General features: G+C 43.1%; 3 protein-coding genes across 3 annotated transcripts in view; 1 reads left to right on the forward strand and 2 right to left on the reverse strand.

Moving 5' to 3' along the window:
* Positions 1–4,193, reverse strand: part of LOC103362064 (glutamate dehydrogenase, mitochondrial) — a 15,365-nt gene extending 11,172 nt beyond the window's left edge. Inside the window, exon 1 of the mRNA XM_008288324.1 lies at positions 3,668–4,193. Coding sequence (XP_008286546.1) covers positions 3,668–4,085 — 418 coding nt within the window. The 5' untranslated portion in view covers positions 4,086–4,193. The remainder of the gene's footprint in view (positions 1–3,667) is intronic.
* On the forward strand, positions 4,050–14,341 carry shld2 (shieldin complex subunit 2). Its single transcript, XM_008288323.1, has 11 exons — positions 4,050–4,056; positions 7,368–7,538; positions 8,045–8,886; positions 8,968–9,118; positions 9,237–9,344; positions 9,421–9,615; positions 9,914–10,060; positions 10,954–11,169; positions 11,253–11,496; positions 11,964–12,079; positions 13,479–14,341. Exons 2-11 carry the CDS (start codon positions 7,376–7,378, stop codon positions 13,649–13,651), a joined length of 2,355 nt encoding a protein of 784 aa, XP_008286545.1. The 5' UTR covers positions 4,050–4,056; positions 7,368–7,375; the 3' UTR covers positions 13,652–14,341.
* Positions 14,342–14,970: 629 nt separating this feature from the next.
* LOC103362062 (calpain clp-1-like) lies at positions 14,971–19,166 on the reverse strand. The gene is made up of 3 exons (XM_008288322.1): positions 19,028–19,166; positions 17,142–17,516; positions 14,971–15,291 (listed from the first exon to the last, which is right to left on the reverse strand). Exons 1-3 carry the CDS (start codon positions 19,059–19,061, stop codon positions 15,239–15,241), a joined length of 462 nt encoding a protein of 153 aa, XP_008286544.1. The 5' UTR covers positions 19,062–19,166; the 3' UTR covers positions 14,971–15,238.
* Positions 19,167–21,056: the final 1,890 nt, after the last annotated feature.

The raw sequence follows: 21,056 nt of genomic DNA on the forward strand, positions 1-21,056 counted from the left end.
AGCCGCCTCGTCTCTTGAAACACTGTCCAGCTTTAAGCCTGCAGGGTTCATATCAGCTGTTTCATGTGCTCAGTTTAAGCAGAAAAAAAGTCACATTAAAGCAACGTTAGGTTTCAGGGATGTTTTCTCACTTAACTGATCAATTGTTTGATCTATAAAACTGCAAGTGAGAGTTACATGACTTTTTTTTGAACAACCAATAATCAAAAACCCCAAAATAGTGAGTTTACTATATTATAAGCTCACAGAAAAGAGGAAACACTCACAAATTAAATTGTGTAATAACTTAATATTTTTAATGCTAAGAAGAAAAATCTGTCATCCAAACACCAGCTGGTGGGCTGCAGCCGTGTTAAAGTGCGTCTGATCTACAACTGCTGCCCTCAGATCAGCACCAGGAGCAGGAGGTCTGAACTGGAGCCAGACTTCCACCTAAAATCAGGGTTTTCCCGCAGAGTCTGATGGGATTAACTCGGCTCACTGTGATTTCTAGCCTGGAGCAGCGACTTGGAGATTTCCTGGAGACGCTCCGTCGCCGCTGTCGAGGAAACGACTACGAACCGGCTGGAGTTCAGACCGACGGGACGACAAGCAAAGTAAAGAGTTCATTAACAGAAAACGCTGAATGATGAGGCTTCACTTCCTTTAGTTATTCGGACAGACGGAGGAAACGTTCTCAGAGCGGCACAGTTTCCACAATCTGGTCAGCTTCACAGCAGAGATGTTAAGCTCTCCTACTCTCTATTTACACCATCATTTCAGCTCTGTTTCAGAAATAATCGCACCAACACGTCTGAACACTGGACATGCGTGTGCTGGTGTGAGCGTGAAGCAGAGGGTTGGCAGTAGAAGAAAATACTACAGAGGAAGAACATCAGTGGTAAAAAAAGAAGATTCCTCTGCCTGGACAACAAAGTGGAACTGAAAGAAATCAACGTCCGGATAAGAATCACGTGACTGAAGCAGGACGAAGGAGGGAACAGCTGATAAGATCCAATCAGGACAGAGGGCCTGGTTTCCAAAAGCTTCCATTTTGGCTCCTGAAACGCTGCAGTAGTGTGAATATAACTGAGATTATGGGTTTTAACCTCATGAATCCTGAACGATCTTTAAAAAAAAAAGCCAAAGTGACACCATTTATCAGCCATAAACTGTAAAAACAGAAAGAACTGTCAGATTTGTTTTAAACTACCCAGTAGTGACGTGTTAGAAAACCAAATCTAAGCTTAAAACTGTGACATTTAAAGAAAAAAAACAACTTGTTCTTTGTCTTGTCTACAAAAAATCCTAAAAAATGAGGCGTTTGTACTAAATCCTGTAATAAAAACAGGTAAATATTGTTTACTCCTCAGATCAACTACGAGGCCCTAAATGCCTTTGACCAGCAGTCAGGTGAACTGCAAGAGAGACTGCGAGGAAAATAAAACGCACCGGATCAATAAAACAAATGCAGCGGGGCTCAAAAGCTGTGCACAGAGGAGCACGTTGTCAACAAGTCGTTGGAGAATCCATGCAGCCATGTGTGAGGAAACATCTGTCTGGAGCTGATGTGCAGAGTCGTGAGAAAAACAGTTGAAGTAGTGAACTATGTCCAGCATGTAGGGACTTTAGTATCAGGGACACGTCTGGGTTCTTGTAAAAATGCTGCACATGTTGATTGCAGTTTTAATAACATAAATAAACAAAGTATTTCAGCTTGACTCTTTTTTCTGATTCAGGGCATTAAAAGTGCATCATGCTGCAGAAAAGACATTCATAAGTTCTCCCTCCTTCTAGTCATGGCCGTGCTGTTTCCACAGAGGTGCAGGACGTTTTACTGCCGTGAAAAACGAGCCAACGGCGGCTAAAAATGCTCAAAGGGTTAACATGAGCCAGCCGTCACACCCATTTCATCTTCAGAAGAGGCTCCGCCGTCGTCACGAGGACATCCAGCCATCTCCTCTGCAGCTCTTTGACATTCAGCAAGCCTGGTGAACACTCTGCTTTTAGTTCTGAGTAAACATCGCAGAGAAATGTCACTGAATTCAGACAGAAAGCAGGAAGAGCTGGACACACGTTCACCACCTTCAGCACACATCAGGACGCCGACCGGGCCGGCAGCATTCCTGTCAGGGGAGGAACCACCAGCGACGCTCCCCTCCAACGTGCACCCAACCATTCACGTCGTTACGTAACCACTCCTTCATACCACGGGAATATTTAAAAAGTGCACACAGAATGCAGAAATCAGCCGAGTTTCAGCAGCGACATCAGACGCATTCTTCACATTTCAGGATGCTGACAGAATAATTATCTGTTTTGTCAGCGGTGCATCAGATTAAACCTGGTTCTGACCCGGGATCAGCTCTTTCATCTTTTGCAGCATCAACACACACACACGTCAACACCAACGAGAAGCTGTTAATTAGTGCACAAATATAAAACATAAACCAACTTTATAGGGCGTTTCTTCATCCAAGCTCATCATAAATCAACAAAAACATCAATCAGCTCATTGGTTTAAGGGAATCCTCCACGCATTCAACTTCAAAAATAAAAAAGATTTGCTGATTTTCTGTTTATTTTAATCGATGAAAAGTCAATATTTTTAGGTTCTGACTTGGCTCTGAGGAAAAGTGACAGAAAATCAAGTGCATTAATCACCTCAACATGCAGCATTGGTCGCTTTAATGTGAAAATATTATATATTAAAGTTATAGTAGAGCTGTTTTCTAATCATTTTAGTCTCTATGCAGATGCACTCCTGCATAAGTTGATCCCATTCATTCTAGAATAAGTAATTCTCTCCAAATTTAGGTCATCTGGTGAGAAATCTTGTATGATTTACCAATCACAAGATCAGTCTGGTGAAAACATCTGGGATGTCCTCAATAAGATAAGTCAGTTAAATATGTAAGTTTTTGGCATTTGATTGTAGAAATGTATTTCAGTCAGTTTCAGTTTTTGTGAGTTTGCTTTAATTGATTAGATTTGATCTGATTTGGTTTATCTATATTTCTTGAACACTTTAGGTACCTTATTTTATTGTTTTACTGCACCTGGATGCAGGTACTGAACACATTTCACTGCCCATTGTTCTGTGTGTAACTGTGTAAGTGACGAATAAAGTTTATCTCATCTAATATTCTGATTTTCTCTGCAGATGCACTCCTCTACAAACTGATCCCAATCATTCTAACTCTCTCCAAATAGATCCAGAGAAGTCATCTGGTGGGAAATCTGATCTAAATGATCACAAAGCCGGTTATTACAACAACACTGTCAACTAAATATACAACACTAGTCGCTTTGGGGGCATTTTAATGTGAAAATATTATATAATAAAGTCAACTTTTAGCTTTTTTTTATTTATTTATTTTTATTTTCTTTGCAGATGCACTCCTGTATAAACTGATTCCAGTCATTCTTTATAAATGGATTCAAATAAGTCACGTGTTGATAAATCTGATCTTTAGTCAGTTATTATAATGCATATCAATCAATCAATCAATCAATCAATCAATCGATCAGTTTATTTATCGGCCTTTACCAAAGTGCTTCACAGTGAAAACAAGAGAATAAACTACAAAATAAATGGAAACAGAAGCAACAACAAACTAAACAAACTGAAGCTCTAACTTTCTTTTTCTTCCCTCTACAGTGGGCTCGGAGCCGGTTCGGGTCTCACCTCCCTTGCAGGGCGTCCGGTGCTGGCTGTGCTGAGCCCGGTAGCCCTCGATCACCTCCCACTCGCCGCTGTCCCGCTTGATGGGGAAGCTGACGCTCAGGACGTGGTTGCAGGGCTTGATGATCCGCAGGATCCCGAGGACCCGCTTCCTCTTCTGCTCGGGGCTCTCCCGGGTCTTCAGGTCCTCCACCAGCTTGTCCTCCACGATAGCGGCGCCCTTGTCGAAGAAGCCCTCCACCATGGTGAAGAAGTTCGGGTCGTCGTCCCGGTCCACGGCCTGGCTGTAGCCGCGGTACCGCAGCAGGGACGCGGACGCCGGCAGAGCGGAGTCAGCGGCGGCGGCGGAGGCGGCGGAGCAGCCCGAGGCCAGGACGCTGCCGGCTCCCCGGGTGAGTAGCTCTCCGAAGTATCGGTACATGCTGGAGTTTGTGGAAGTTGACCGCGCCGGGAGAGCAGAGAGCCGGACGGAGCTGGAGAGTTCGGGGCGAGACGAGGAAATGGAGCGGCGACAACACAGAGCGGCACCGCAGCGGCGGCTCCTCCTTCCCGCCGCCGCCTCTTCCTGTCAACCGACACCGGGCCGCGGAGCGTGACAGCGCGGCACGTGCGGCTGTGTTCAAACTCTCTCCGCACGAGACGGGTTCTGCGGCTAAAGCTAACGTTAGCATCCGAAACTCCGAGGAAAGTTGTTGACGCGCGCTTAAGCTGCACGTGAAGCTCGTAGAGATCCACCGAGTGGAATAAAAGATGATTAAACACAAACCTGAAACACTGACAGCAACGTATTTACATTATTTGACTGTTTTTTTCTGTAATTTTGTGGTTGTTTAAGCTAGCGCTAAGTTAGCTAGAATCAGGACAAACAGGACTTCCGGGTTCAAAATAAAAACAAAAAGAACTTCAAATAATTTTTTAATAAATTAAAAGTAGTAAAGATAACGTTTTTAACCCACACAGACTTACAGTTTATAACCTGAAACCGTGTTATTCAAATTAATATTAGAATTTCTAAACATTGCCGATGTGACAGTTTTGATTTAAATAAATTTAATTTTTGATTAAGTGAATAATTCAGAACGACTTCCGGAGCTTTAGAAGCAGAGTCAGTGTCAAGTTTTTATTTTATTCTGATATTATCCTGGAAATATCAGAGCAGTTTTTTTTTTTATTTGAGGTTGTTTGATTCAGTCATACCCACATTTATTTTACCTTTATCTTACAGGAAAGCCTCATAGAAATAAAAAAAAAACCTTGTATGTATTAAATGCAACAGACACAAGGTGATTCACAAAAATAAAAACAAAAATTAAAAAAAATTAAACCGGAAGATTTCTCAAAAAAAATACACTGCATTCTTTATAATAAATTGGCCAGTGAACATTCATGTGTTTTATTTATTTTATTTTGTGCAGATTATTATCCAGAACATGTTGACAATTTTTTTTTAAAAAGAAGAAAACCAAAAAACTTAAACTTTAAAAAAAGATCTAATAATATCCACTTAAAGCAACTAAAACAAATTAAAATGACACAAATACAAACACTGCAAGTTAATATTGTAGCCTGAACCTGTTGTCGACTGTTTCAGGGTAAATAACAGGAATTTATTTACTCTAAAAATAAAGTGGGGTTAACAAGCAGCCTGCAGAATAACGAGCAGGTTTTAAGTTCTCCTCTAAACTTAGAGCTCGTTACATAAGTCGGTTTGTACGTGCTGTCCGTCCGTCTCTCAGTGACTCAACCTGCTTTATATATTAGATTTAAAGACATAAATATAAAGCAGTGGTATAATCTGTGAAGCAGTGAGAAACCTGTGAAGACAAATGAAATGTCAGGAGTCATAAACCAGCTGGATTCCTGTAGTTCCACCATAAAACACGAGCCGGGCTTTTCATTGAGAAGATTTCTCGGTAGCGTCCAGCTGATGGAGCAGTTTTCATCACGTCTCGCTTCGTCCTGACCGACGGCAGCAGCTGCAGAAAGTCAGTCGGTGAAACTGAAGCTGAGACGAATAAACGAGGAGGCCGGCGACTGAAGGAGCCTCCTGCTGCACCTGCAACAACCAGAAAACCAGACAACCAGAAAACCACACAACCAGACAACCACACAACCAGACAACCACAAAACCACACAACCAGAGTTTATGCATCAGCTGATGTACAGAAATGAGACAAATGCTCACATGAAACACATTAAAACCACATAATTTATAATCAAAGAACAAATTACTGAATAAAACCACAGATTTTTGTTGTTTACAGTTTTGACATTTTAAAGATTTTACTCGATATTATCTGTTAATTAATGTTTAAAGCTGTTTCCTTGTCGCTTTGTGTGCTTTAATGTGTTTTTTGTGGTGGTTTTGTGTCTATTTTTGGTTGTTTTGCATAATTTTGTTATCATTTTGTGTCTCATTTTTGGCAGTTTTGTGGTTGTTTTGCATGTCTTTGTTGTCAGTTTGTGACTCCTTGTGGTTGTGTTGTGTTAATTTATGGTCATTTAATGTATTATATGGTTGTATTTTGCCTTTCAGTGGTTGCTTTGTGTCTCTTTGTTGTCTTTATATCTTTTTTGCTGCTTTATATGTTTCTTGGTGGTTGTTTTGTGCCTACTTGTGGTGTTTTTTTGTCTTTTTGTGGATGTTTTGTGTCTTTTCATGGTTAGTTTGTGCGTTTTTGTGGTTGTTTTGTGTGTTTTCATGGACATTTTGTGTGTCTTTCTGGTGGTTTTTGGTCTTTTTGTGTTTGTTATTGGCTCCATTTGTGTTTTCTGTGATGGCTTTGTGTCTGTTTGTGGTGGTTTTGTGTCCTTTTCTTTTTGTGATTTTTCTTCGGTGTCTTTTGGGTTGTTGTTGCGTCTTTGCGTGGATGTTTGGTGTATATTCGTGGTTGGTTCGGTCCAGAGTCTGCGAGCCGCCTCCTCCCCCCGGCGTCTCCTCTCTGATTGGTGGAGCCGCTGATGGAGCGTTTACTGCCTGGTTATTGTTCCCAGCTGTGGGGCTGCAGGCGGCTGCATCCTTCTGCACGATGCATCCACAACTTGTGCTTAGTCATAGTTGTGTAACATCAAACATGTCTGACTTAAAAACACCCCAGAGAGACATTTATCCTGCTGCAGCTACAACACGTCCATCCGTTCTTATGTAACTCTGGACTCTCTGATGTCTGCAGCACAAATACATCATTCATTTGTTCCTCCACTTGTTGTTGTTGTTTTCTAATTTGAAGTCCACATAAAGAACTTTTGAGAGGTTCTCGAGCAGCGATGTGGGACTTTTATGCTTCTGTTTGGTTGTTTTGTTTTGTCTTTATGCCCGTCTTTTTAAAAAGTTTAGATTTTTGTGCATGTTTTAAGTTTTTATGTGGTTGTTTTGTGTGAGTTGGAATTTTTCGGTGTGTTTTTGTAGTTGTGTTGGTCAGTGTGTGTGTTTTATGGCGGTTTCTGGTGTGTTTTGTGGTTGTTTTGTGTCTCTTTGGGATTGTTTTGGAAGTTTTTATGGAGGTTTTGTTGTTTTTTTTACGAGTGCTTTGTGGATTTGTTTTGAAGAAATAGTTTGACATATCCTCCTAAAATACGCTCGCTTTCTGTCTGGCGGAGAGTTCGAATTCCCATATTAGCTTCAAAGAACCAGAACAATACTGAAAACTGGCCTGTTAACTATAAACTTTTATCTATTTTTTTTTCGTTTCTGTCTCCTCAGCTGGCAAAATGTCTGACCGGCAGAAGATCCACGTCTTCCTGGGGGCTCCTCCTCCCTCCTCCTGCCCAGCCTCGGTGCCTGATGGCGGGATGGAGGACGAGGATCGTCCCCCTGCTGGCTGGAGACACCTGGAGCTCACCTGGAGGGACGGATGGCTCAGACCTGCAGCAGGTGAGGCGTTCAGGGACCCCGACGAGTAGGGCGGTGTATTTTTCTGGCCAGCTTGGGTGTCTTTGTGGCTGTTTTGTTCTTTTGTGGTTATTTTATGTGGTTTTATAATTGTTTTGTGTCTGTTCCTGGTTCTTTTGAGACTTTGTGGTTATTTTTTTTCTGTATTTTGGGAGTTTTTGGTTGTTTTTTGTCTCTTTGTGATTATTTTGTGTCTATTTTGGTTGTTTTGTGGACTTCTGGGTGTGTTTATGGATGTTCTTGGTCTTTTTGTGTCGATTTGTGTTTTTTGTGGTTGTTTTTTTTCTAATGTTGTGTGTTTGTGCTTCCTTTGTGTCTCTTTTGGTAGTTTTGGTTGTTTTTTGTCATCATTTCAGGGTTTTGTAGTTTCTTTACGTCTCTGTTTGTGACATGTTGCAGGTAAAACTCAGGAGTCCTTTTACTTATTGGGTCACAAAAGGTGAATTTGTCAAACTAACAGAAGTGGAATTATTTTTCTGACTTTTCAGACGAGCCTGGAAATGAGTCGAGTTCATTCAGAGGAGCAGAAAGAGCCGACGGGGACGATGTAGAGTCACAAAGTCACGTCCTTCCAGGAAACACTAGAAAAACAACACGAGGACTCGAGGAAAAATTCAACGTGTGTTCTGACGCACGTTCTCTGAGCGCAGATGTAGAACCGGGTCCTGAGGATCGGTGCTCGGCTTCGGTTCATGAGTATCTGGACAGGTGCTTCCCCACAGCTGAAAAAGCACTAGAAAAACCAGGACCTGAACCTAAACCTGAACTTGAACTTCAACCTGAACCTGGATCCGAGTCTAGGTCTGGCTCCGATCACCAGTCGTCCCCTGCCGTCCCCCCTCTCTCCGCCCACGCTCACTACCTCACCACCTGGACTCTAAGTCAGGCATTGATCTTGAGAGGCAGGCACGACGTCCAATCAGCATCCAGCCCTGAGAAGACCCCGCCCAAACACAGCTCCACGCCTCCGTCCATCTCCTCCAGCACCCCTGAGCTCTTCAGCCCTGCCACCCCGTCACCTGGAGCCTCCGCCGAGCTCTTCAGCCACCCGTGTCCGACCCCGAGGGTGGAGGAAGGAGGCGTCGTCCTGGAGGCCACCACGGATGGCGTCCTCTGTTCTCAGGAAGATGCGACCGCCCACGATTCCCCCATTAAGTCCCCCAGCAGCAAGAGAGCTCGAGTCTCCGAGGACGAAGCACCTGACAGCACCATCACCACCACCAGGGGCCTCCAAAGCCCCACCACACTACTGGCCCAGTGTGTCAGAGCCGGGGTGCGGCACTCGGTTCTGGTGGCGGTGGTCCACCCCTGTCATCTGAAGGAGATCAAGGTGAGTAAACGTGTTGTAGAACATCTAAAACTGGGATTAGCTGGTGAGTATCGTGGTTTCTCATAAGTTTGATGTTTGAAGGTGAAGTCCGGGCCGTCAGCAGGAACCTTCGTTGCGCTGGCGTCCATCGTGGTGACGGACCAATCAGGCGTCGAGATGAAAGTGGTCCTGTGGCGGCGCGCGGCGTTCTGGACTCTGACTGTGTGTCCTGGAGATGTTCTGCTCATCACAGGTACAGAAGTACAGATTTACAGGAACCGCTGACCACTATTCGCTAGGACATGATGATACACAAGTGCAGGTGTGGCCCCTCCCAGGTGTGTCTCAGGTGTTCTGTCACCGCTGCTCAGGGCTGCAGGTGAACGAGGACAGGTGGAGAGGAGAGACGGTGCTGCAGTCCACCTTCAGCAGCAAACTGCTCAACCTGGGTCAGATCACCGCCTCCGCCTCGCCTCCAGGTAGCGTTCGACCAATCAGAAGCCTCCTCCTCCTCAGGTGTGTTCAGGTGGTTCACCTCCTTCTCTCTCTCTGTAGCTACCCGTCACATTGACGCTCGCTCTCTCAGCTCTCTGAGTCGTTTCCTTCGGGAGCGGCGCCCCCTGCTGGTGTCGTTGCCCCGCCGCCCTCCTCAGGACCTGAGCCGCCTCCCCTACGCCACCCTGAGGTCACTGAAGGTCAACACGCTGGTTCACGCCCTGCTGCGCGTCACGCACACACACTTCAGCTCAGGTGAGTCACGGTGGGCGGAGCTACAATGACCTGTACCTGTCCTGGTCATCTTACTGCTGTGAGGCTCGAGTCATGTCTTGCCTCAGCGTACGAGTCTGGACCTGTGACGAGTGTCTCCAGTGTTTTTGCGAGAGCTGGAATCCACAGCTGACTGTGGAGTCCAGTATGTTGTTTGCATCCAGCAGCAAAAACCCAACAGACCTGCAGAATGAGTTCACGACTCCACGGAGACGCTCCTCTGTTGTGGGACGGCTGCTGGACAGGTGGGTGCTGAAACGGTGTTTCTCGTGTTTGTCAGAGTGGCGGAGCGAGGCGGAGTCCCGCAGCCGGTCGGCGGTTCAGCTGAAGGCCGTCGTGACCGTGGAGCAGCCGGACGGCCAGCAGGGGGCGCTGCTGCTGTGGGGGGCAGCGGTGGACTGGCTGCCTCGCTTCAGCAGAGACAGAGGTACTCGAACGCAACGAGAAATATAACGTCTGAGTGAAGTCGCTAAAGTGAGGCAGAGAGCTGACGTTACTTACAGGCCGTCTGTTTGGATAATGACGGCCATTTTTCAAGATGGTGGACAGTGGCGTCATTTTTATTTTACTTTTTTTTTTAACTTGATTACCGAATTTGTATGATATTAACATTGTTTAATAAAATAAATTAGATTCTGGGGACAAAAAGCATCAATTAACCTTCTAAACATAGTAATAGTTCATTTAAATTGAGTTGGCGAGAGTTATTTCAAGCTCGCTGACACAGCTGTGACCCTAAAAACACTTTGGATTAAGCAGGTTCTTTGAAATATGAGACTTTGAATTAAGATTTTGCTGTAGTTAAGGTCGTACACCGACACGTGCTTGCTTCATTCTAATAGCGTTTACAGGTTAGCGTCAGATTAGAACTTACACAACATATAAACATTTAATCGCTGCCTGGATTTCAAAAGAATGTAGAAAAGCTTCTCTGATCCGTTCTGTAGCGACGATCAGGACGAGCTTGTGTTTTGGGATCCGCGTCGGATTGCACCAGTGGCCCAAAGCCAGCTGGTAAGATGTCAGCTATTGTGTTCAGACGTTTGGCTTCTAAATGCTAAATTACATCTATTTTCTCACCAAAATCTAGCAAACCAACAAGACTATGCTGTGTGAAAATATATGGGACTGAACATTGGAACGCCATCTTGAAAAATTAAAAATTTGTGTTCCTTCTTTTATGAAAGTGGATCAAAGGGAACAAAACGACTGATGTTCTGATAGTTGGTCAGTTATCTGCTCAGTCTTCTGTAGAAGTCGAGTCACAGTTCTGCACATAGAGGCTCAGTTCAAGTATCTTCAATCCTTCATGTTGTTCAGCGGCTGTGTGGGACTTCCACGTCCTCCTGGTGAGGGAGGGTTTGGCCTCCGACCTCCTGGAGCTGCACTCCACCCCCTGGAGCTCCGTCCGGGCCGTGGACCCGACCGACCGCCGGGTTCAGGACTTCCACCGGACACAACGCCACCAGAAAGGCGGTAGCAGTAGCGCCGCTCTGGAGCTGGACGTCGACACGCTGCTGTCCCAGAAGTACAGCGGTGAGTCCCAGAGCAGCATCGACAGCCGACGGCGGTTTCTACCTGACGTCTGAGCTCAACAGGTGTTTTCTCTCCTCCACCAGGTGAGGTGGAGCTCCGGGTCCAGCTCATCACCTTCCACTTCCAGGATGCTCCGCCCTCCCAGAATGCACCTCAGGTGGTCCTGGACAGCTCCACGCCGCTGGACGGCGTTGTGGAGGTGTTGAGCGGCGACATCACCTACACCGGCTGCGGTCGCTGCTCCGCCGAGCTCGACACCGACGCTAACGGCATCTACAGCCCCTGCTACCCCTGTCTGCCCCACACCGCCGTACGCCGCTACTACAGGTACCCACGGCGTCCAACGGGTCTGCCGGCTGCACGCTCACGGTTTAAAGGATGAATTCACTCAAAATAGACTTAAAAAGTTTATCCAAGGAGTCGTCCACATAAAGCACGACTTCATCTCCAAGTACTTATTCCGCCCAAGTGGTGCTTTTTAACTAATGAGCTAAGGTTTGAAAGAGTTATTCCACCCAAAATACTGCTTATTACAATAAAAATAATAACTTGGTAGCTCAGACTTGCATCTGGACAAACTGCGTCTGGGTTGGCAGGTTTAATGACGAGTTAAAACTTAGCTTCTCACACTTTAGCGGGCTAACGACAGCTTTGTTGTCAGGAGTGTTTCTAGCGCTCCACACCACCACGGCTCCTGGACGGGCAGCCTCCAGGTCTGCAGACACATTTCACTCACGACGTCTGGTTTAACTCTCATGTTTCAGGAAATCCTAAAAGTGCAGTGTGTCTTTCAGGCCAGGTGTGCTGACGGTGAGTGGGCGGGGCTGCAGCCAGGTGTGTGTTCAGGTTCCTCCTGTTCCTCTGCAGAAGATACTGGAAGCTCCACCTGATAAACTCCACCGGAGCTCAGGTAAGTTATTTACTGACACATCAGCAGACACGAGCAGGAAGAGGAAGTTAGTGAGCAGCTGAAGGTGAGATTCAGATCAGGGTCTCTGTCGCCCTCTGCTGGAGCAGTTTGTTTAAACATCATCCATTAAGAGGGGACGGTTTCAGGCTGCTTCATGGTTTAATGGTCATTCATTCTCCTCCTCATGGTTTAGAACATTTTCCCACATGTACAGTCTCTGGGAGGAACGAAGGACCTCAGAAAATATCCTAAAGACAGCGAACTGCTGGAGATGATTTTTTTTTTAAATTTTGTCTTTTTTGAGTAATTTTGTGTCTGTTGTGGTTGTTTTGCTTCCCTTTGCAGATGTTTTGTGTCACCTTGTGGTCGTTTTGCCTCCATCTGTGGTTGTTCTGCATCTCTTTGTCTCGTTTTGTGGTTGGTTTATGGTCATTTGTTTGTCTTAAGTTGTCATTTTGAGTCTATTTGTGGTATTTTTGAATCCATTTATGGTCATTTTTCATCATCTTTCCCTCTGTTTTCATTCTAAGTGTCTCTGTGGTCATTCGTGATGCTTTGGTTGTTGTTGTGTGTCTCTCTGTGGTTGTATTGTACCCGTTTTGTGTGTCTTTAGTTGTCATTTGGTGTCTGTGTGTGTTCATTTTATTTCTCTTTGAGGTTGTTTTCTGTCTTTTTGTGGCACTAAGAGACATTTTTTGTATCAGTTGTTTGTTTTTGTGTGTTTTTGGTCATCTTGCATCTCTTTGCAGTGGTTTTGTGTTGCTTTGTGGTCTTTGTGTGTCTCTTTGTGTCATTTTTCTTGTCTTTTTGCATTTATTTGTGGCAGTTCTGCATCTCTTTACTGTCGTTTTGTCTTTGTCATGTGTTTTTTGTGCACTTTTTATTGTATCTGTGGTTTTTTTGGGGTCCTTTTTGGTGTTTTTGGTTTTCTTTGATGTAATTTTCTCTTTATTTGTGAAGTTTATGTTCTCTTCTGAAACACACGATGCTGTTAGTTGTTCTCAGTCTTACTGTAATTTCATGTGACGTTTACTTTTTTCCAAAGAACAAGGACACTGTTCATTGTTTATGCCGTAAAAATCTGGTTAATCGTGTTGTTCCAGCTTCCTGAACCATCGCCAACATGTTTGCTGTCCTCTCAGCCAATCACAGAGTCAGATGGTGGAGTTAAAACAAACCGGCAGCTCGCTGTACTCATGAGGGGAAAACTTTGATTTGTAGATCAGCTCATGTTGTGTTTGGACTGATTTTACTTTAAACAGAGTCAGATTATTTTGCAGATGTTAGTTTTTTGCCTTCACAGATATTTTAAATGTACGCCGATATGATAAATCAAATGTGGATCGTCTTTCTATCAAACTGTCGGGTACGGTGCTGTTTACCGTTGGTTTGTCTTCAGCTCCAGGTTCTGAGGTGAAGCACATCCAGGTGGCAGCACAGAGGCTCCAGACCCTCCTCTCCCTGCCGAGGAAAACCTTCGTCATCACCATCCGGAGCCACTTCCTGTGCGACGAGAACAGCGTCGCCATCAGTCAGGACTTCACGCTGCTGGACCTTCAGTTCCCCGGATGACCTCCACCTCCATCAGCTCCATGAAGCCTCGTTCACGTCCGACTGGATCTGAAACGCTGCTTTTCAAGACTCTCAGGGCCGTTTTATTGACCAAACCAAAAACACAAGAGCAAGACTGGAAGGACTGGAGTGTGTTTACCTGCTCTAATGTGAGACATTAAAGCTGCAGAATGAATTAGTTCCATTAGTTTGTAGAGTTAAAGAGTCAGTATGAGACTCAACTCTAAATATTCTGTTAACAAGAGAAATACACGACTTTAAAGCAAAACTAATGTCAGTTATGAGCAAAAACTGACCTAAAAGGTTTTCTTGAAATAAGCATAAAGAAGTGGCCACTACAAAAATGATCTAAATGTAAAACTAGGACATTTTTCAATCATATTAGACAAATATGTGTCATTTTGGGAAGGTTTGGAGTTGTTTATTTGGACAAGCTTTACATTACTGACAAATTATGAGTCATTTTGGACAAATTTAGGTAATTTTGGTTTAGCTTCAAGTTATTTTGGACACTTTTTGGATGAATTTCAAAATATTTTGGACCATTTTTTTTTAGCTATTCTGGACAAACTTATGCCATTTCGGACACATTAACTAGTTTTCAACAAGTTTTGTCACTTTGGACATTTCTGAGTCGTTTTCGATACAAAACACTGAAATCAGATTTAGTTTGAAAGCAAAGCCTCCGACTCTAAAAAGGAAATAATTTGTGCTTAAACTGCAATAAAATGTTTTAATTTGACGTGAAGAAGAGACAGAAATGTACACAACAGTTTACATACAGAGTTCAGCAATTAGCATCACTGATTAGCATAGAGTATAAGCTAACATCAACTAGCATTATTGTATAAATGTAATGAAATATATACTAGCCGTTTGGGCATTTATGCTATGCTAGCTGTGTCCTGCTAGCTGTTTAAACGCACCAAGCATAAGATTAATTATTACCTTGCTTTATGCTAGCTGTTTCTGGCAGGCTAAGCTATGCTAGCTGATGTCAACTTACACAACGTTGGATATTTGGATATAAAGTCAGGAATAGTTCAACCTTTTAGGAAATATTAGTAATTATTAGGTGCAGCAGTCTCTCAGGACATGGTTAGTATTTAAGAAACAGCTTTAGCGTATAGCTCGCAATGGTTTTTACATTTCTATGTGTGTAAAACAGTCGAGTTAAAGTGTGTTCAGTGGATTTTACAAGTTTTGGTAAGTGAGTGTTGAAAGAAGCCATGCTAGCTGTTTCCCTCTGCTTCCAGTCTTTGTGCTAAGCTAGGCTAACTGTGTCCTGGCTGATGCGACTCTGAGAAAGAAGAAGAATATTTTCTTTTTATACTGACCTTTTCCTTTAATACATTTACAATCGTATATATTTCCATTAAATGTCACAACAGACGGTTACTGGACGTTGTTTAAGGCGTTCCAACCCACTTAAATACAGACGCTGTTTAAGGGACAACAGTAGTAGTAAATTTTAAGAAATATTTTAGATTTTTCAGTCTTTGGAAATCTCCTCTGAGTTCTTTCAGATGAGTCGGACCTTCAGCAGAATCAGGTTTTCATGAGGATGTGGTTTCCAGGTCTGTCATCTTAATCCCCTTTAGATGTTTCTTCTGCCACGTCCATCAGATCGTCAAACAAATCTGAAACAAACACAAGACAACGATTACTGCAGGAATTCAGCCCAACTGAGTTTATACCTACAAGTTTGGGAAAAACCATCAGTGTTGGAAAGCTGCAAATACGATGACCATGTACTGTAACTGATTGCAGCCCCCACGACCCCAGTGAGGGTTAAGCGGTGTATAGATAATGGATGGATGTACTGGACTACATCTTGGAAATAGTTCTGTTTTTTTTGTTTTTTTTAAATCCTTCTGCTTGTCTACTTAAGCTGAACATTTTGAACATCAAACACTTGTTTACCTGCATTCTGGCGACTTTTATGTATTAATTTGTTTGTTTTTTTCATTAGTTTATGGTGCAAATGTCTTTATTGGTGTAAAGAAAACAATAAATTCTGGCACACGGTGACAATTCAGAACACTTGATCTCCTGCACAGCAAGTTTTCTTGTCTTGTGCATCCACCCCCAAAACCTACATCTATGAAAGCTTAGAGAAAAGTCCCATAACACACAAAAAATATCTTTATTTACTTCTTTTTTTTTTTTTGCCATTTTTAATCCAAATTTGGTTAAAATTTGTGCTTCATTTTTATGAAAGCTCCTCAAAACTGTTAGGAAACATAGCTATAATCATTTTATAAAAGAGGACACAGAAATTATTTAATTGACCTTTTTTTGAAGAAGTAATCAGTAACTACAGCTATAACACTTTGTTGACTAGTCTTACATAATTAATAGTGTTAGCTATAGCAGCTAACCTGCTGTTAGCTCATATTTTTTAGTGTTATATCCATCTTAAACAAAGTTTTAAGAGTTATTAATTAAAATAAATGGACTCCTCTGTGGATCTAGTCCATTTTTACAACTTTTTATGATGAATTTATGGTTATTACTTTGCCTTTTTTGTTAAAAGTGACTGTAGCATGAGAAGCTAACAAACACATGCGGGAAAATTAGCATTAGCTTGTTGTCTGGTGCCGTTATTAGCGGCTAAGTCGTTGTTTTTGTGACAAAATTAACACAACAGTTGATATAAGTTCTACAAAACAGAAACCAGAAGATTTCAGGCAGTCAAGTGTTCCTAAAGAGAGTCAGTAAATAATTAGCAGTGTTAGCTTCAGTAGCTAACCTGCTGTTAGCACTAACCAGCACTCCTGTTCAATAACATTTTCTGTTCAATACTGATCACTGAATGCAACAGTGACCAGTTCATAATTAAAATAAATGAACTCCTCTGTAGATGTAATTAATTTTTTTATAAATATCTTTGACGAATTTATGCTCTTTTGTTTAAAATGACCATCAGACGCTAACAAACACACAAACAAGCTAGCCTGAGCATCATTGTTGCCTGTTGCCTTTATTAGTATTTAAATAGTTTATATATATAGACATTTGGTTTTTAATTTTTTTTACTATCCTTTAAAAAAAAAGCAGCGTTAGCTCCAGTAGCTAACCTGCTGTTAGCACTGAGAAGAAGCCTGATCGCCTTCATTTTGTGTTGAGTTGTGTTAAGTTTATATGATGAATTTACACTTTGCACGATAACGTGATGGAAGTGTTGAAACCCGTCCTTCATAAACACTGAATTCACGACCGTACCAGAGAAACACCTCTGAGCTGCAGCTAAACCAGTTCACTTTTGGTGTTACCTTGAAATTTGTAGAATTGCAATTCATAAATTAAACTATGTGATAAATATGGAGGGAAAGTCGCTCTCTGGAGGAACTTTTAACCACTTAAAGACGCTGATTGAAATGTTTTTTTGTTTGTTTTTTAAATCTATTTTCTAATCTGAAGGTCAGCAGCTGAAGCAGGCAGATGTGGTGCAGTGACAACATGAAGTGGAAAAGCTCTTCCTACGTACCTCCATCACTCACAGCTACACTCTGCCCCTTAAATCTTCCAATGTCTTCACTTCCTCCCCCGAATTCCCCATCGTTCCCTCCGGCAGCGCCTTCGATCCCGTGTTCGATGAAGAGACCTTGGAACCCCGACTTCTTCGGCACCTTGTCCTTGTCGTCATCTCTGTCAAAGATTTTTGAGAAGAATCCTCCTTTGTCGTCGTCGTCGTCCTTCTTCTTGTCATCTCCAAAGGAAAAAAGGCCTCCCTTGTCCTTGTCCTTGTCCTTGTCGTCGTCTTTGTCACCACCACCAAACATGGAGAGGAATCCTCCTTTCTTATCATCTTCGTCCTTGTCGCCGCCCAGAGCGTCTGTTATTGCGTCCGCCACCAATTCTCCTGCACGACAAACAGCATCGCGTTGTGATTTCAGATGAATTCGTGAAAATCTACAGTCATCAGTGTAATTTAAATCTAACGTGATGCTCTGTAACTCCATTTTCCTGCTGTTCTTCTGGAGGATTTTGTCCCCCGTTGAAGGTTTTCGGACATGAGACGAGCCTACCGAGGTCCGATGTGTGACTTTACAGGACAACAATTAAAACCAATTAAGAATAAATTCAAGTTTACCTGAAACTAATTATCTGACTGAATTCAAATTCTCTGATCTGTCAGGAGCAAACTTGAGGCATATGTGGATCTATCTCTCATGTGAATTTCAGAAACCTGGACCAGCCCTGACCCCTGTCTGGATAAACCTGGATCTCCCAGCTGAAGGCCTGTGACAGAAAAAGGCCCACAGCTGCATTTAAACACCTGATCCAGGTTTCTAAATGCTGCATTTAAGATGTTGATCAGACTGTAAGAGATCATTGTTTTACCCACTGATTTAAATTAAAAATGTGTGTGTATAAATTTGACTGATATTTGAATGGAGTTTGGTTTGGATGCACATTATCTGTTCTTACATGAGATCAGAAAACACATTAATGTGCTGCTGGTCGCCTGCATGCACACTGATGTTAAATTAGCAGATATTTGAATGGAGTCTGGTGCGGATTCAAATTAGCTGCCCTACCTGCGATTACAAAATCGGTGTTCACGTGCATGCAAATTAGAGTAAAATGCACAAATATTTGAATGGAGTTTGGTGTGGCTTCACATCACCTGTCAAAAGGAAACACAGCAGCCTTCACCTGCATGTCCATCCAAGCTGAATTAGCAGATATTTGAATGCAATTTAACATGTACTGATTTTGTGTGGTCCAATTTGGGAGCAGAAAATGCGGTTGGGTTAAGGTTAGGGTGGCCATATGCACGCAAACTGATGCTAAAATTGTAGATATGTGGATAGAATCTGGTATGGATCCACATGACCGGTAATTAAATCAAAGAAAATACATCACGTGACCAGAAACGAGCAGGACAGGGACACCGGGGCCCGACATCAGGTCAAAGTTGGTCCAGTGCTTTGGTTTGTGACGTTCCTGCTCCGATCAGCAGCTGATCAATAATCAAACCATTTAATGGTGACTTCCACGGCGGTCACAACAGTCTGGATGTGATGTTAAAATGTTTGTGTATCAGTGGTTTGACTTTTAATCAGAGCTCTGAGGCGTTTACATGCTGTTCAGCGTCAAACAGGAAAGTAGGAGCAGCAGGAAGGAGTCCAGACACTGAAGTAGGACTCTTCAGAATCTGTCCAATCAGAACATTTGAACCTCACATCAGCCAGAAAGTTGGATTTTCTCAGTAAAACCTGCCACAAAAACACATTTCTATGTAGTTCTCAATCAGTTCCACCAACAACAGACCACTGAGGAGACGAAGGGTTTCCACCTGAGGGCAGGTGAAGCTGCTCCAGCCTTTAAATACAAACACAAATGTGATGCCCAGACTTCTCTACTCACCCACTTTTTCCCCGATGATCTTTCCTAAGTTCATGTCTAAGCGTCGTAGCGGAGTGCGTCCCGGCAGGTGGAGGTGATACTGAAGCTCTGTCAGGCGTCTGCGGAGGCTCAGGTGTGTCTGCAGACAGGCTCTACCTGTTCCACCTGCCGAGCTCTGACCTCACCTGGAGCCGCAGCTGCAGTGATTAACGAGGGGCGGATCGATGGCAACCGATACGGGACTGATCCTCAGAAGATCGATATTCAGACTCGTGTGTTTTAATCAGCGACAGGATACACAGCAGAAAACAGATCGGACACCAGCAGGATGTGGCTTTAATTGGGCTGATGGGAACTACTTTTCCTTCCGCCTGTCACGTTCTTACACTCCAGAAAATAAATGTTCTTTTTAAAAAACTGTTTTGAACACTTTCCTGTCATTCGAATCACAGAAAAAAACAATAATTTATATGTTAGCAAAAACAAAAAAATAATGTCCACGTCAAAATCCACATCTGTATTTTCACAGTTGGTGTTTGTAAAATTAACGCTGTTTGTATTTAAATCAGCAAAAATGTGGTTATTTTACAGACATCTGCTGTTATTTGAAAGATTTTTTTTTTTTAACTTTTGGAGTTTTGATAAATTGCACATAATGTCCAATAAAATCATTTTTAAAAGTCTTTATTTACATATTGACAGTAGAATAATAAGAATAATCCTTTACAGTGCAGACAAACAGACACAAAACTACAGAACGAGTGGCTGAAATTAAACGCAATCGACCACAACGAGATGAGAAACGACTAAAAATCCACAAAACTCCATAAAAGAGACGCAAAATGATTTAAGACGCATAATTAACTATGTTGGGATGCAGGTGTAGCTTCCTAGCTAACAACAAAACGCCTGCTCAGAGTTGGTCGGTGCAACCAGACTTTGTGTTTTGTTCTTTCGTGACCTCAGCAACGACTGTGAGGCGCGTTGGGCATCTGGAGCCCTGAGTTGTGACTGCAGGTGCTGCTGCTGTAACAGGAGCCGATGCTGCCCAAACAGGTCGGTCGTGTTACGGAGGAACAATGAAAAGAATGAACGCTGTGTGTGTGTGTGTGTGTGTGTGCGTGCGATGAGTCCGTCTCCACCCTTTGTGTGAAAAGAAACGTGACTCACGGTGAAACTTTAATCGTACATTTTTATGATACAACCCAGCTCAGCCCAGGCAGGAGAGTAATGACCCCGGGGATGGGTGTGGGTGTTGTTTATTCACCAACAGACTGCCAAACGCTCACCGTCCGAGCACCAAGATCCACCTGCACCAATGTTTTCCCCGGATTTTGCCTTACAGGTAACATGTGTCGCCCGTGATGCCTGCAGACCGCGCTCAGGGCTGAAAACACTTCTCCAGCTCTGCAAAAAATGTTCATATACAGATTATTCTCCTAAACAGAAAACTCATCAGCTGGTGAAATTGACTGTAAAGGTCCAACTACATTCTTTTTGCATGTTTCTGTGGCTTTGTACAACCTGCAAGGAAGCCTGCAGACGCAACTCAGGGCAAAAAAACAGGCTCCTCTAACAATCTGCATTTTGGGGTAAATTAAAAACTATTAGGATAGCGTTCCTTTAAAGATGAACAGATTATCAGGAAGAGACAACGCTGTGGAGGTCGTAGCTCTAAAGTCCTGCCTGCTGGTTTGTCTGTGAAGCATTTTGTAAACTTGTTCTGCATTTAAGGATAAAATCTGGTTTCATTTACAGATAATTCTCCTTTAGAGACGCTCAAACACATGATTAATCAGACGATGCTGTGAAAGGTTGAGCTCTCCCTCACTTTGAAGACACAGTCAGTAGAATCCAGCCTGGCGGAGGTTTTGCCTCTCAGGCTCTTGACCCGCTCGGTGAGGAAGCCTGTAGACTGAACTCAGGGCTGAAAGCTCCTCACAGACAAACCAGTGATTTGCTGTTTTTATGTGCAATATCTTTAAAATATCTTTTTTTAAAAAGATGCTCAGATGGATCATAATGCAGTGAAACATCTTTGTTGATTTTA

This window comes from Stegastes partitus, unplaced genomic scaffold (assembly GCF_000690725.1).
Source record: "Stegastes partitus isolate 25-593 unplaced genomic scaffold, Stegastes_partitus-1.0.2 Scaffold553, whole genome shotgun sequence".
In the NCBI taxonomy this organism is placed as follows: domain Eukaryota; kingdom Metazoa; phylum Chordata; class Actinopteri; family Pomacentridae; genus Stegastes; species Stegastes partitus.

Excerpts from the sequence above, each read along its gene's own strand:
- shld2 (XM_008288323.1), top strand. The coding sequence starts at position 7,376 with ATGTCTGACCGGCAGAAGATCCACGTCTTCCTGGGGGCTCCTCCTCCC. Across the intron at positions 8,887-8,967 it reads GTCATCTGAAGGAGATCAAG|GTGAAGTCCGGGCCGTCAGC; the intron begins GTGAGTAAACGT and ends TGATGTTTGAAG. Across the intron at positions 11,170-11,252 it reads GCTGTCCCAGAAGTACAGCG|GTGAGGTGGAGCTCCGGGTC; the intron begins GTGAGTCCCAGA and ends CTCCTCCACCAG.
- LOC103362062 (XM_008288322.1), bottom strand. The coding sequence starts at position 19,061 with ATGAACTTAGGAAAGATCATCGGGGAAAAAGTGG. Across the intron at positions 17,517-19,027 it reads GATCATCGGGGAAAAAGTGG|GAGAATTGGTGGCGGACGCA; the intron begins GTGAGTAGAGAA and ends TTTGTCGTGCAG. Across the intron at positions 15,292-17,141 it reads TGTAGCTGTGAGTGATGGAG|ATTTGTTTGACGATCTGATG; the intron begins GTACGTAGGAAG and ends TGTTTGTTTCAG.